We start from the raw sequence: 13,370 nt of genomic DNA on the forward strand, positions 1-13,370 counted from the left end.
GACAAGATGTTATTCATGAATACGTACTCTTCCATTAATGAGAACAAAAGACAATCTTAACACAATAAAAAGAACAAATGAATATTCAAAAATTAACTCCTGATCTGTATAATGTCTTTGTAGCACCCAAAAATAAAGAAAGGCAAAAAATAATGCAGGAAAATGAAATTTTTGGTCAAATCCAAATCCAAATCACATTAGAGAAGAAACAATATTAACAACAATGGTAGAAATGTGAAATGTTATTTCAAATGAAAGAAATTGAAAATATCATTTGGTTCTTGAATTTGTCTCATGAATTCATAAATTCCTAAATTGAAAGAATGAAATAAAGAAATTCTGTCCATTTCGTCACCTTTATCAACAGAATGTACAAAGAAATATGAAAAATCTGACATGCCTGTCGTTGAGAATATACATACCATGCAGCCAAGGATAAGAACATGTTCATGTCTACAAGATCAGTACAAAAAAGAGACATACGGCGGTATTTATACACTCTGCGACAATATAGATATGATATTAATAACATTACATTATGTTAATATACTGTTTCCTCGTTACATAAACCTGTGTTGGACGCATGTGCGCTTACAAGGATTGACAGGAGATGCGGGTTTGTGAGTGCCAAATAACAATATTAGACGTCTCTGAGGACTTTAAGCTTTACTTTAATTCGAGACTCCGTGCGGTGAAGTTTACGAGTTTTACGCTGTCCATCAGTCGCGCTGAAATGGAAGCATCAGGCAATGGCAATGTTAATGAGGATTTGAAAGGTAGGGAGGTCGATGAAGTTGCAGCTGGCGGTTGCTCGATTTTAGGCAAGGATGTCTCAATCTTTTCTGGCGCCGCACTGCAGCCGGAGCCGACTGCCGTTTCATCCGCAGGTAGTTCAGCCCAACCCACCGATGACGATCAGCATTGCCTGTCGTGTCTCGTATGCGGCGATCATGGCACGGGATTTCACTACAAAGCATTTTCCTGCGAAGCTTGCAAGGGTTTCTTCAAGAGAACCGTGCAAAAGAGTCTTACGTACACTTGCAAAGGATCGGCAAGTTCTGGCGAATCCTGTGTGGTCAATAAAGCGAACAGAAACAACTGTCAATTCTGCAGATTCCAGAAGTGCCTGTCGGTGGGCATGAGAACAGATGGTAAGGGCATATTGCATTTTGTCACTTTTTTTATATTGTAGACTGGAATATACAAATAAAAAAAGATCAACTCAGGATACTATTTTAAAGCTTAAATAACGAAGATTTTGTTTGTCCCGAAAAAGTTTCGTTCAATGCATTGCATACACTGTAAATCGTCGAGGTTGTCCGTGGTCTGAACCTGATGAATATCCTGCTACGATAACTCAAATCCTCAGTTTAGTGTTCCATCAGTAGATTAGAAAAATTTATTAACTGAGATATTGACAAAAACGAGGATCGAGATAAATACGGGCGCCAAACATGAAATTAACGACAACCTTGATAATGCAACAGAGCTCAACGGTTCATGTGGAAAGTCTTCGCATTTGAAATATGACTCATTTACAGGACTGGTACAATTAGAAGTGAAAGGAAATACATATGATCGTATCTGACCTTTCGGAATAACTTTTAGGGACGAGGTGGGAAGTTTTGAGAGGCGGTGAGATTGTCAGAAGCTTTTACATTGTCGATATCTCGAGCAAAATGGCCCACCAAATTTTATCCTATTTGAAATTTCAACATACATAGTATAGTTAAGACCACTGTACAGTATGTCCCAAAAAATTACAACGGGGCCCTCCGCAATGATATCTTTAAAGATAGTGAATCAATCTAAATACAAATTCAGGGTATAAAACTATAACTCATTGCCCATATCTTACAGAAAACCCCATTCGATTTGCTTCAGTGGTCAAGGAGAAATACGGAATTTTGTAGAGGATGTCGGGAATCTCTTCTGTTCAAATTCACTAAAAATTAAATTATTCACACACAAGAGCATTGAATTGCTAAAATTAGAAGAATGGGACTCATGACATGCTTTACAACAATCCACATTTCTCTGTGACCGCTTAATCAAGTTGAATGGGGTTTTCTGCAAAATAGAGCTAAGATGTTATATTTTAAGACCCTGAAGTAGCAGTTAGACAGGTTTATCATTATTAGGTGTTATCAATTCGAAAATCTGGTTGTAATTTTTGGGGCGACTTACTGCAGTATGTCCCCCAAAAATTTACAATCAGATTTTCGCATTGATAATGCCCAATATGATTTAAATTTTTAGTGAACTTGGACAGAAGAGATTCCCGACATCCTCTACAAAATTCCATATTTCTCTTTGACCACTGAAGCAAATCGAGTGGTTTTTTCTTTAAGATGTGGGCAATGAGTTATAGTTTCATACCCTGAATTTGTGTTTAGATTGATTCACTATTTTTAAAGATATCATTGCGGAGGGCCCCGTTGTAATTTTTTTTTGGACATACTGTATATCCGAGTGTTGCTCATTTAGTCAGCATTTTGTTTGTTTGGTTTGGTTTTATTTCTGCATTTTTCATCATTTCGATTCAAAATAACATCATGAATAGTATTTTTCTAAATGTTTTCAATACAAAATAACATCATCAATAATATTTTTCAAGAGAATATACAGTACAAACATAACTTACAAATCTATTATCAACGATGATAATCGGAGCCAGATAAAAGGGAATGTATATAAGGAGTAAAATGCTTCGGGCCACATGTTGTAAGCGTGTGCTTGAAAAAAAAAAGTGATAGTGGCCTGAGAACGTGGTAGCGGAAAAAAGATCGAAAAAGAGTCGGAGTGTTGGGCCTGAAATTGTGCAAGGTGCAAGCAGCGTGTTGTGCGCGAAAATGCATGAACCTCAAAATAACACATAACTATACATACCTGGAAAGAAAAAGATTCAGAAATAATTGCATTTAAACCGTAATGCAGATGACATATTTGAAATCAAATTCAGATGTCAGACACAGTAACAATTCAATTGGTATATCTATTTTTTTTTTTATGGTTGCCTTGACAGAATAATGTGCTATTCGTGATTTAAAAGTGACGGATAATGAGCTCCATACGTCAGGATCATGATGTCTATTTGCTAACAGGGATCTAGGATTATTGATATGAAAGTGGGATGATCGTCGTGTGGGGTAAGAATGATTATCAGTATTGTAGGCAAAGAATATTTCAAATGAAGATGGAAGTAAGTGTGTGACATACTTAAACGTAAAAATGGCTGTTTGGAATGTGTGAATATCCTCAACTTTGTAAAGTGCTTTCTCGTCTTTTAAAATGGGAGTGATGTGATCAAAACTTTAGTTGGATTGGGAGCATATTCTGATTGCTTTCCTTTGTAATAACGAGAGTGCTTTGATCTTGGTTTTAAAGCAATTCCCCAAACAATGTTGCAATAATTCAAATGCGGAAGAATAAAAGCATTATATAACACAAAAAGACTTCACAGATAACAAATCTTTCAATTTATATAATATACCTATATTTCTATTAAACTTGATACATTATTAACATGATCATACCAGGTCATGGCGTTAATTACTCAGTTATACTTACGACAAGGGATTTAAGATTTAAGATTCAAGATTCAAATTTATTTTCATCTCGATCCATCAAATAAACAGAGAAATTATATCCAATTTATAAGAAGAAGATATTTGTAATAATTGAAAAAAACCCCAGTGATTTAACAAATTACATGTGACAATGAGTAACAGATTGAGAAAACACAAGTTTTTTATGCCTCCGCCAACGAAGTGGCCGGAGGCATTATGTTTTCGGGTCGTCCGTCCGTCCGCACGTCCGTACGTACGTCCGTCCCGTTTTGTTTTTGTCGATATCTCAAAAACCGTGTGGTGGTTTTACATCAAACTTCGTATGAGGGTATATACTGGGAGGATAATACTTTGTTTGGATTTTAGGGTCACGGGGTCAAAGGTCAAAGGTCTCAGGTTATTTTGTGAAAAAAAGGTTGAAAATTCATGTTTTTCTCCATATCTCGCAAATGGTTCAAGGTATCTTCATGGAACTTAGTATATATGCTTGTTCCAATGGGCAGTGATTATCTAGGGAAGTTGGGGGTCATGGTTCAAAGGTCAGGGAGTCAAAGGTCAAGGTCAACTCCTCAAAATATCACTACTTTCCTTATATTTATGCAATGCCTGAAGGTTTTTTTTTTACTTGATGTATACATGCATTACCCAATATATATTCTGTGGGAAGTTTCTTGCCAAAAGGTCGAAGGTCAAAGGTCAAGTGAAAGTGCTAAATTGCACTTTTTCCTCCATATCTCAAAAGTAACTCAAGGTATCATCATGAAACTTACATATTTATGCATGTTCAACCTAACAGTGATTCTCTTTGGAACTGTTTGTTTGTTTGTTTTTTATTGTTCCATATTCCACATTTCAACAAATACATAAAACATAAACATCACAATACAAAAGCCTGGATGAATTGTCACGTACAGCTTATAAGACAATAAAACATGTGAAATATGAGGAATCTACATAGAAGCATTGCTTGTAGGGTGTAGATTCCCAGATGCGGATGTGAGATTATTTCTTACTTGGGTATGTAATTAAAGGAATGACAATTTCTGAATTGGAGAAATATAAACGCCAAAAAGTAAAAAGAAAAAGAAAAAGAAAACAATGAAAACAATGTCCGCGGCACAGACTTCTTGAGTGTTGCGTGATCACCCGAGCGAGGTACAAGTCAGATGCAGTGTACAATAGCAGAGATACCAAATGTGTACAAAGGAAGTTCAGGAGATAATACAGAAATCACGAGCGAGGCACATGTTACATAATCGATAATGTCAGTAACGTGAAGTATGAACAGAGAATATCGAGGAGGATTGAAGAATAGCTATAGATATGAATTCAGAAAAACTAGTTTAAGTTTATGTTTAAATGAATAAAGAGACTGAGATTGGATTATTTCTCTATCCAACTCATTCCAAAATTTAGGTCCTGTAGTGGTTATTGTTTTTAAAGCAGATACGGTTCGTACAGGAGAAAGATGAAAAGAATCTTTTTGTCTAGTAGGGTAAGAATGAACTTCAGTATTTTTGACAAACATCGAAGAAAACACATCAGGGAGACCACCTGAGTTTAATTGATACATAAATGACCCGATATTAAAATGATATAAATCCTGGATCTTAAGTGTTCTACTGGAAAAGAATAAGACATTAGTGTGTTCGAAAAATGTGGCGAAGTTAATTATCCGTATAGCTCTTTTCTATATCAATAATAAAGAATTAAGTCTAGTTGTACAGCAGTTTCCCCATGCAAGGATTCCATAACCTATATAAGGCAAAAATAGAGTAGAATAAAATAAATGCAGAACATGTTTAGGAAAAAACTGTTTTAACTTATACATAACACCTACATTTTTTGATAATAATTTACGCAAAGAATCAACATGAACTCTCCATGTCAACTTACAATCAATATAGAGACCAAAGAATTTTATATATTAGTCTGGGTGCCAAAGCCACTTTTTGGGCCTAACCTTGTTTTACCGTCCACCCAATATTTTTTGATGGTTTTACCCTATTTCGGGGGTGCTGAATCCGAATCCGGATGATGCAACTCTTGCATCCTTGAGGATTTTGAGATATTCAAGATGGCTGCCAAAATGGCCGCCAAAACCGGAAATTCCCACGTATTTCCTTCTAAAAGGTGAGATATTGAAAACAATTGATGGTTTTACCCTATTTCGAGGGTGCTGAATCCGAATCTGGATGATGCAACTCTTGCATCCTTGAGGATTTTGAGATATTCAAGATGGCCGCCAAAATGGCCACCAAAACCGGAAATTCCCACGTATTTCCTTCTAAATGGTGTGAAATTGGAAATAATTGATGATTCTCCCTATTTGGAAGGTGCTGAATCCGAACCTGGATGATGCAACTCATGCATCCATGAAGTTTTTGAGATATTCAAGATGGCCGCCAAAATGGCTGTCAAAATGGCCGCCAATTAAAACCGCAAATTCCCATGTATTTCCTTCTGAATGGTGAGAAATTGAAAACAATTGATGGATCTACCCTATTTCTATGGTGTTGAATCCAAGTCTGGATGATGCAAACCTTGCATCCTTGAGGGTATTGAGATATTCAAGATGGCCGCCAAAATGGCCGCCAAAATGGCCGCCAAAATGACCGCCAATCAAAACCGGAAATTTCTATGTATTAGCTTTTAAATGGTGAGAAATAGAAAACAGTTGATGGTTTTATCCTATTTCGAGGGTGCTGAATCCGAATCTGGATGATGCACCTCGAGATAGTCAAGATGGCCGCCAAAATGGCCGCCGAAACGGAAACTCCAATGTATTTCCTTCTTATAAATGGTGAGAAATTGATAACAATTAATGGTTTTCGTAAATGGCACAGTTTGAACTTGCTGTATATACAGTGAAACCAGCTCTACTGGATATCTTTGAGTTGGTACGATACAAGTGTGCCAGCAATTAACCCTTCAAGACTACAGATGCGGTTGAATAATTGCAAGATTACACTGTTTCCTCTACATATGATGGATAAGTTTTGAACACTAACAATTAATGGACAAGACATGTTCATCTAAATCATATTGTGATAGTGATGTAAAGAAGTGTACTGAAATTACCCATCATTACCTGCCTTAATCCATGAGCAGTTTTAATCTCTTTATCCATGAACACTCAAATTGGTTATTTGGTTTATATTGGTGGTCTTGATGACATTGTTGAAGACACGAGTGGGACATTTTTATCGTTATGCTTCATTTTTTCTTCAATATGATGTAACATTATGTATGTGTATATATGTATATATAATCTATTACAAACACACACGAGGGGACGGACAAATCACAGGTAACAAGCCGTGAAAAAAAACTAAATAAAAATCAAACGACAACATGGAAGGTAATGGTTGATAATCCAGTACTTACGAATATCATAATCGCGCAGAGTGTTTTTGAAATTACCCTTATTGATATCTACTATAGTGGTCATGGATGCAACCATTTCCAATGACCTAATCAGAATATGCGACAAGTTTCACAAGAATACGAGGCGAGACTCGTCAGAATACAAGAAAAGTTTCAACACCAAATACCAAGGTGCCATAATTTAATTTTACTCTATTGATAGCCGAAAAGGATTAACTTTACATCTATGGAGCCATATTATTGGCGACCACAAGCATTATTTCATAACAATTATGCATAAAGACATTTTCAGTCGTATCTTTCTTTGCGTTTGTACGTTTCAGTATGATGTCAATATCACTTCTTTTTTTCCAGTACGTGTTAAAGTTCCGTTTGAGACATAGAATCTATCGGAATATCTCAGTATATTACAATACCATTGTGACAGTCATTTTGACTGTCAATAAATTTTGGCTGATTTGACAAATTCGCTCAACTGAGTTGAATTCAAGAATACGAATTATTGCTTTTCACCCTGCATGGGTTTAATCTCCCGCTTCGCGTTGGAGCACAATACTTCACCATTTCAGTATAAGAACATGTTAAGGAGTTTCCGTTCATACAGGACATTTATAGATGTCCGAAAACCTTTAAAGACCTTCAGCACCCTCGAAATAGGGTAAGACCATCAATTTATTTTAATTTTTTTACCATTAAGAAAAAATATATTAACATTGGAATTTCTGCCACTTATTTTGGCTGTCATCTTGGACGTCTAAAAACCCTAAAGAATTGACGAATTTCAACAACCAAGTTTCGAGGGTGCTGAATAGGGCATAAAATGTACCAATTTTTGACAGTTATTTTGGCGGTCATCTTGGACATCTCAAAACCCTTAAAAAAGAACACGAAAGTTGCATCAACTAGGTTCGGATTCAGCACCCTCGAAATAGAGTAAAACCGCCAATTGTTTTCAATTTTACACCATTTAGAAGGTAATAATCATAGGGCTTACATGGAAATTTTCGTTTTTGACGGCCATTTAGGGGCCATTCTGGCGGCCATCTTTATTATCTCAAAACCCTCAAGGAAGTAAGAGCTGTATACTGGAGCTTCAAATTCAGCAAACTCAAAATAGTGTAAAACCACCAACTGTTTTATATTTTACACCATTTAGAAGGAAATAGGGGGTCTACATATGAATTTCCGTTTTTCGCGGTCATTTTTGGCGACCATCTTTATCATCTCAAAACCCTTAAGGATGCAAGACTTGTATCCTGAGCTTCGGATTCAGCACACTCAAAATAAGATAAAAACTACCAATTGCTTTCAAATTCTCACCATTTAGAAGGAAATACATGGGAACTTCCGTTTTGGGCGGCCATTTTAACGGCCATATTGAATAATATATCTCAAAATCTTCAACAATGTAGGAGTTGCACCATCTAGATTCTGATTCAGCACCCTCGAAATAGGATAAAACCATCAATTGTTTTCAATTTCTCACCATTTAGAAGGAAATACGTGCATGGGAATTTTCGGTTTTGGTGGCCATTTTGGCGGCAATATTAAATATCTCAAAATCTTCAACGATGCAAGAGTTGCATCATCCAGATTCGGATTCAGCACCCTCGAAATAAGGTAAAACCATCAATTGTTTTCAACATCTCACCATTTAGAAGGAAATACGTGGGAATTTCCGGTTTTAATTGGAGGCCATTTTGGCGGCCATCTTGAATATCTCTAAAACTTCATGGATGCAAGAGTTGCATCATCCAGATTCGGATTCAGCACCCTCGAAATAGGGTAAAACCATCAATTATTTTTGATTTCTCAACATTTAGAAGGAAATACGTGGAAATTTCCGGTTTTAATTGGCGGCCATTTTGGCGGCCATCTTGAATATCTCTAAAACTTCATGGATGCAAGAGTTGAATCATCCAGATTCGGATTCAGCACCCTCGAAATAGGGTAAAACCATCAATTGTTTTTAATTTCTCAACATTTAGAAGGAAATACATGGGAATTTTCGGTTTTAATTGGCGGCCATTTTGGCGGCCATCTTAAATATCTCAAAAACTTCATGGATGCAAGAGTTGCATCATCCAGATTCGGATTCAGCACCTTCCAAATAGGGGGAATCATCAATTCTTTTCAATTTCACACCATTTAGAAAGAAATACGTGGGAATTTTCGGTTTGGCGGCCATTTTGGCAGCCATCTTGAATATCTCAAAACCCTCAAGGATGCAAGAGTTGCATCATCCGGATTCGGATTCAGTACCCTCGACATAGGGTAAAACCATCACTTGTTTTCAATATCTCACCATTTAGAAGGAAATACGTGGGAATTTCCGGTTTTGGCGGCCATCTTGGCGGCCATCTTGAATATCTCAAAACCCTCAAGGATGCAAGAGTTGCATCATCCGGATTCGGATTCAGCACCCCCGAAATAGGGTAAAACCATAAAAAAACATTGGGTGGACGGTAAAACAAGGTTCAGCCTCTGGCACCCAGACTATATTCCACCTGGTTCAATTCTACGTCGTTTACAACCAACTTACCCGGTAAAAATATTGATTATATTGCTTAAAACCATAAATTTTGTCTTGGTCAATTTTGTCTTGGTCAAATTTTGTCTTGGTCAAATTTTGTCTTGGTCAAACTGTGAGGTCAAAGGTCAAAGGCCAGGTTTAGATAATGCTATTTTCCCATTTGATACTGAAATTATACTTTTTCTCCATACCTTGAAAATTACTCAATGCATAAACTTATAAAAGGGTCAAAAGTCAAGTAAAAATCATCAGTTCTACTTCCCCAAATACCTGCACTCTGACATTTTAATCATTCATCCAATTGAACCTAGTTCTAGGAAAGTGAACATTCAGCACATTTGTGTCAAACCTGTCATTTTAATATTTTGCCAATTGTGTGAAACTGTCATCACACATTGTCAAGACATTGTACTACAGACCTATTAGGAGAACCATGCATTATGGCGAGGCATATCAGTCGCCGTAGCGATATATCTAGTTTAAATATGTATATATATATATATATATATATATATATATATATATATATATATGTGTGTGACCACAAATTGTGCATATAAAACAATTTAATTAAGGGTGGGGATGTAAATCCTCATACGTTTAAATTAAATCTCGTTATGTTCGAAATACGCTGACCTCTACGTTACGCTTAGCTAAGCAACAATATTTTTACCGACTGTTCGATAGATGCAAATCTGACACAAAGAGTACGTGGAAGGTGATCAACACAGCTTTAAAATCCAGCACTGAGGCGAATTCCCCAAATCGTATTCTAAACGAGGGTCGCGTGATAGACAATCCAGGAGAGATGGCAGATGTATTCAATGCCTTCTTCGTTAACCTTGGGCCAGATCTTGCCAAGAAAATACCTCGCTCCGGGACACCTTTTTATTCGTTTCTAAGGATAGGAATACACAGACTTTGTTTCTTGTTCCTACTATCGAGAAGAAATCAAAGAAATTGTTCGCAAACTAAATAACAAGAAAGTACTGGTGATGACGGAATTTCCGTTTTTCTTTCAAAAAAATATATACAACTGAAATATTTACTCCCCTTACTTATATCTTCAATCAATCTTTGTCAACTGAAAAAGTCCCTGAAAAGATGAAATTGCTAGAGTCGTTCCAATATTTGAAAAGGGTTCTAAAGAATCGGTTAGCAATTACCGTCCAATATCTCTTTTAACTTCAATTTCAAAAATTTTGGAGAAGCTTGTTCACAAAACGAACTCTTAGATTCCTTATCAATTGTAATATTCTTTCAAATTTTCAGTTTGGATTCAGAAAACAGCACAGCACAACCCACGCTTTGTTAGCTTTCATTTTAGAAAAAAAAGCACATGCTTTAGACGACGCTTCCCATACCATCGGTGTTTTCTCGACTTCTCGAAAGCGTTCGACACGATAGACCATGATATTTTGCTTTATAAGTAAGCCATTTCGGCATTCATGGGACAGCTCTATAGATTGGGTTTAATGCTAATAGAAAGCAATATGTTTATTTAAACGGTTACGAGTCTCTCTTGAAAAAAACTTCTTGTGGTCGTTCAAAGTTTATTTCATTTTTCAACAAAAACATATGTTTCACTTCATTTAGTAACAGAAAATAAGGTAAGTAGAACATATAGTGAAATAAAAAGACTACAACAATTGAGGACCTATAGTAATCATACATTGTATTGCAAGAAAGAAACAGAAGTGATCAAAGTGAAATACATGTATACCGTTGTTTTAAATGCGAAAAATGGAGGGACCCACTAAAAAGACAGAGCTTGTAGTATGTGGATCTTCGGCAGAAGCATGCCAAGAGAAACAGAAGATAGTTGCTGGGGAAAGTGAAATTTTGACGCCTTAAAGAAAGACAAGAAAATAGAAAATAGAGGGATATATGAACCGAAGTAGCATACGGAAAGTCAGCTACTAGACGCTATGGGTAAAAATGGCATAGATGACAACATTGCAAACATCCAGGGGAAAAATACCATTCATTCTCCGAATAGGGGACAAAGTAAACAGGTTAGTATACAAAGTAAACAGGTTAGTCCCCCAGGGTTCCCTACTTGGCGCATTATTATCTATTTTGTACGTAAACGACCTCCAAATTTCGTCTCAGATTCTTTCTTTCATATGCTTTGCTGATGACATGAATTTATTTCTTTCACAGCGTAACTCTAACACGCATATACATTATGTTAAACAATGAACTGAAACTTGTTCAGTCCAGGATCCACGCAAATAAGTTGTCACTAAATATTGATAAGACGTATTATATGCTGTTCAGCAATTCTCTGCACTCTGTTTCTGATTATGTTAAGATCAATGGTATCAATTAAACCAGGTAGATAGTATCAAGTTTCTAGGACTTTACATTGAAAGTGATCTATCCTGGAAAACCCATATTTACTATTTAAGTAAAATTTTGTCCAGAAACATCGGAATTTTAAATAAGCTGAAATGTTTTTTTCCCCATACATATATTACAAATTATATACTCAACAATGATTTCCCCTTACCTCAACTATTTGGAATTCTTGCATGGGGTAATTCGTCCAGATTTTTGCTTGATTCGCTTTTCCTTCTCCAAAAACGCGCCATCAGAATTGTCAATAACGCCGGATATCTATCTCATACAAATGATTTTTTTTTTCACAAGAATAAAATTCTGAAATTGACTGACTTGTTTGATTGCAACTTAGGTATTTTCATGTATAAATACTCCACGAATGATCTTCCTGATGTTTCTCTTCACATGTTCAAAAGAAACTACTCAGTTCACAATTATCCCACCCGCCAACGGGACGCTTATCACCTTCCACGTACAAAACTGTACTCGAAAAAAATTCGCGATGAAAACAATAATTATGTATGTAAATACTGGAACGATCTCCCCTCTGAACTCACAGGTTGTTTATCACTATCATCCTTTAAATGCAAATTAAGTCAGTATTTATTGAATGATTACATTAATTCAGCGCATTGAAATCTGTTTTGTGCTGTACAGGATTTACTCCAGGGTTGTCATGTTAAACCGGCTGTTTGTGCCCTGTAAATTCTGTCACTGTGTTTATGACCTATTGTATATTCCTCCTTCTTTAAGACAGCTGGGGCGAGGTACTAGTATAACAGCTGGTATTTTAATTCTCTCTGCACTGTAACTGGTTGTTGAATGTCTTCTTTTTTTTTGGGGGGGGGGAGGGGGGATTTGCAGGTGCATGTGTTCCCTCCTTAATACACGCAATGTATAAATTTCTAATACTTTCTAAACCGTATCATTGTTACTATATGTTGAATCATATTCTTATTATTGCCAGAACGACAATGGTTCATCTGCCTACAGCATGTGGCTTATCCGACCCCAAATCTGCATTAGAGAAGAATTTGTTATATAACTGTATAATTGTACTTTTTTCCCTCTATGTTTCGGTCATTGTTGTACCCGTGCTCCCCATCTTAATCTTTATCTCGATTTTAACTGGGACTTACGCTCAACAAGCTCGCTTTTAAGTAGGTTCCTTCATATTTCTTTAGCATTCATTCACAGATTCCAAACTTCATAGATCGACCACTATATGTTTTATATATCTGCAATATTTTATGTATGTCTCCAGCTTGATATCATGTACTTCATTTAATTTTGTTATATTTGATGTATTTTTTCATCGAGAAATATGAAAATAAATTGAAATTGAAATTGAAATTGAAATTGAAATGGAGGGTCCCACTAAGGAAAGAAGCAAAGCTTGTACGATATGGGACCCTCAGAAAATACACAAGACAGTGAATAATGAACAATGAATTAGGCTGCAAACCGATATAAAACAAAATAAAACGAACCAATGTTCGTTTTGCTTTGTTCAGAAAAGGATGCAGTTTTCCTTTTTT

The 13,370-nt window shown here is 36.1% G+C and overlaps 1 protein-coding gene across 1 annotated transcript in view; it reads left to right on the top strand.

The window, feature by feature from the left end:
- The first annotated feature begins 733 nt into the window (after nucleotides 1-733).
- LOC139708415 (retinoic acid receptor RXR-alpha-B-like) overlaps nucleotides 734-13,370 on the top strand; it is a 28,717-nt gene continuing 16,080 nt past the window's right edge. Inside the window, exon 1 of the mRNA XM_071620365.1 lies at nucleotides 734-1,151. Within this exon, the coding sequence (XP_071476466.1) occupies nucleotides 734-1,151 (418 nt within the window). The remainder of the gene's footprint in view (nucleotides 1,152-13,370) is intronic.

Source organism: Diadema antillarum, unplaced genomic scaffold (genome assembly GCF_040938485.1).
Source record: "Diadema antillarum isolate AM-2024a unplaced genomic scaffold, OU_Dant_1.0 seq00001334_RagTag, whole genome shotgun sequence".
Taxonomy (NCBI): domain Eukaryota; kingdom Metazoa; phylum Echinodermata; class Echinoidea; order Diadematoida; family Diadematidae; genus Diadema; species Diadema antillarum.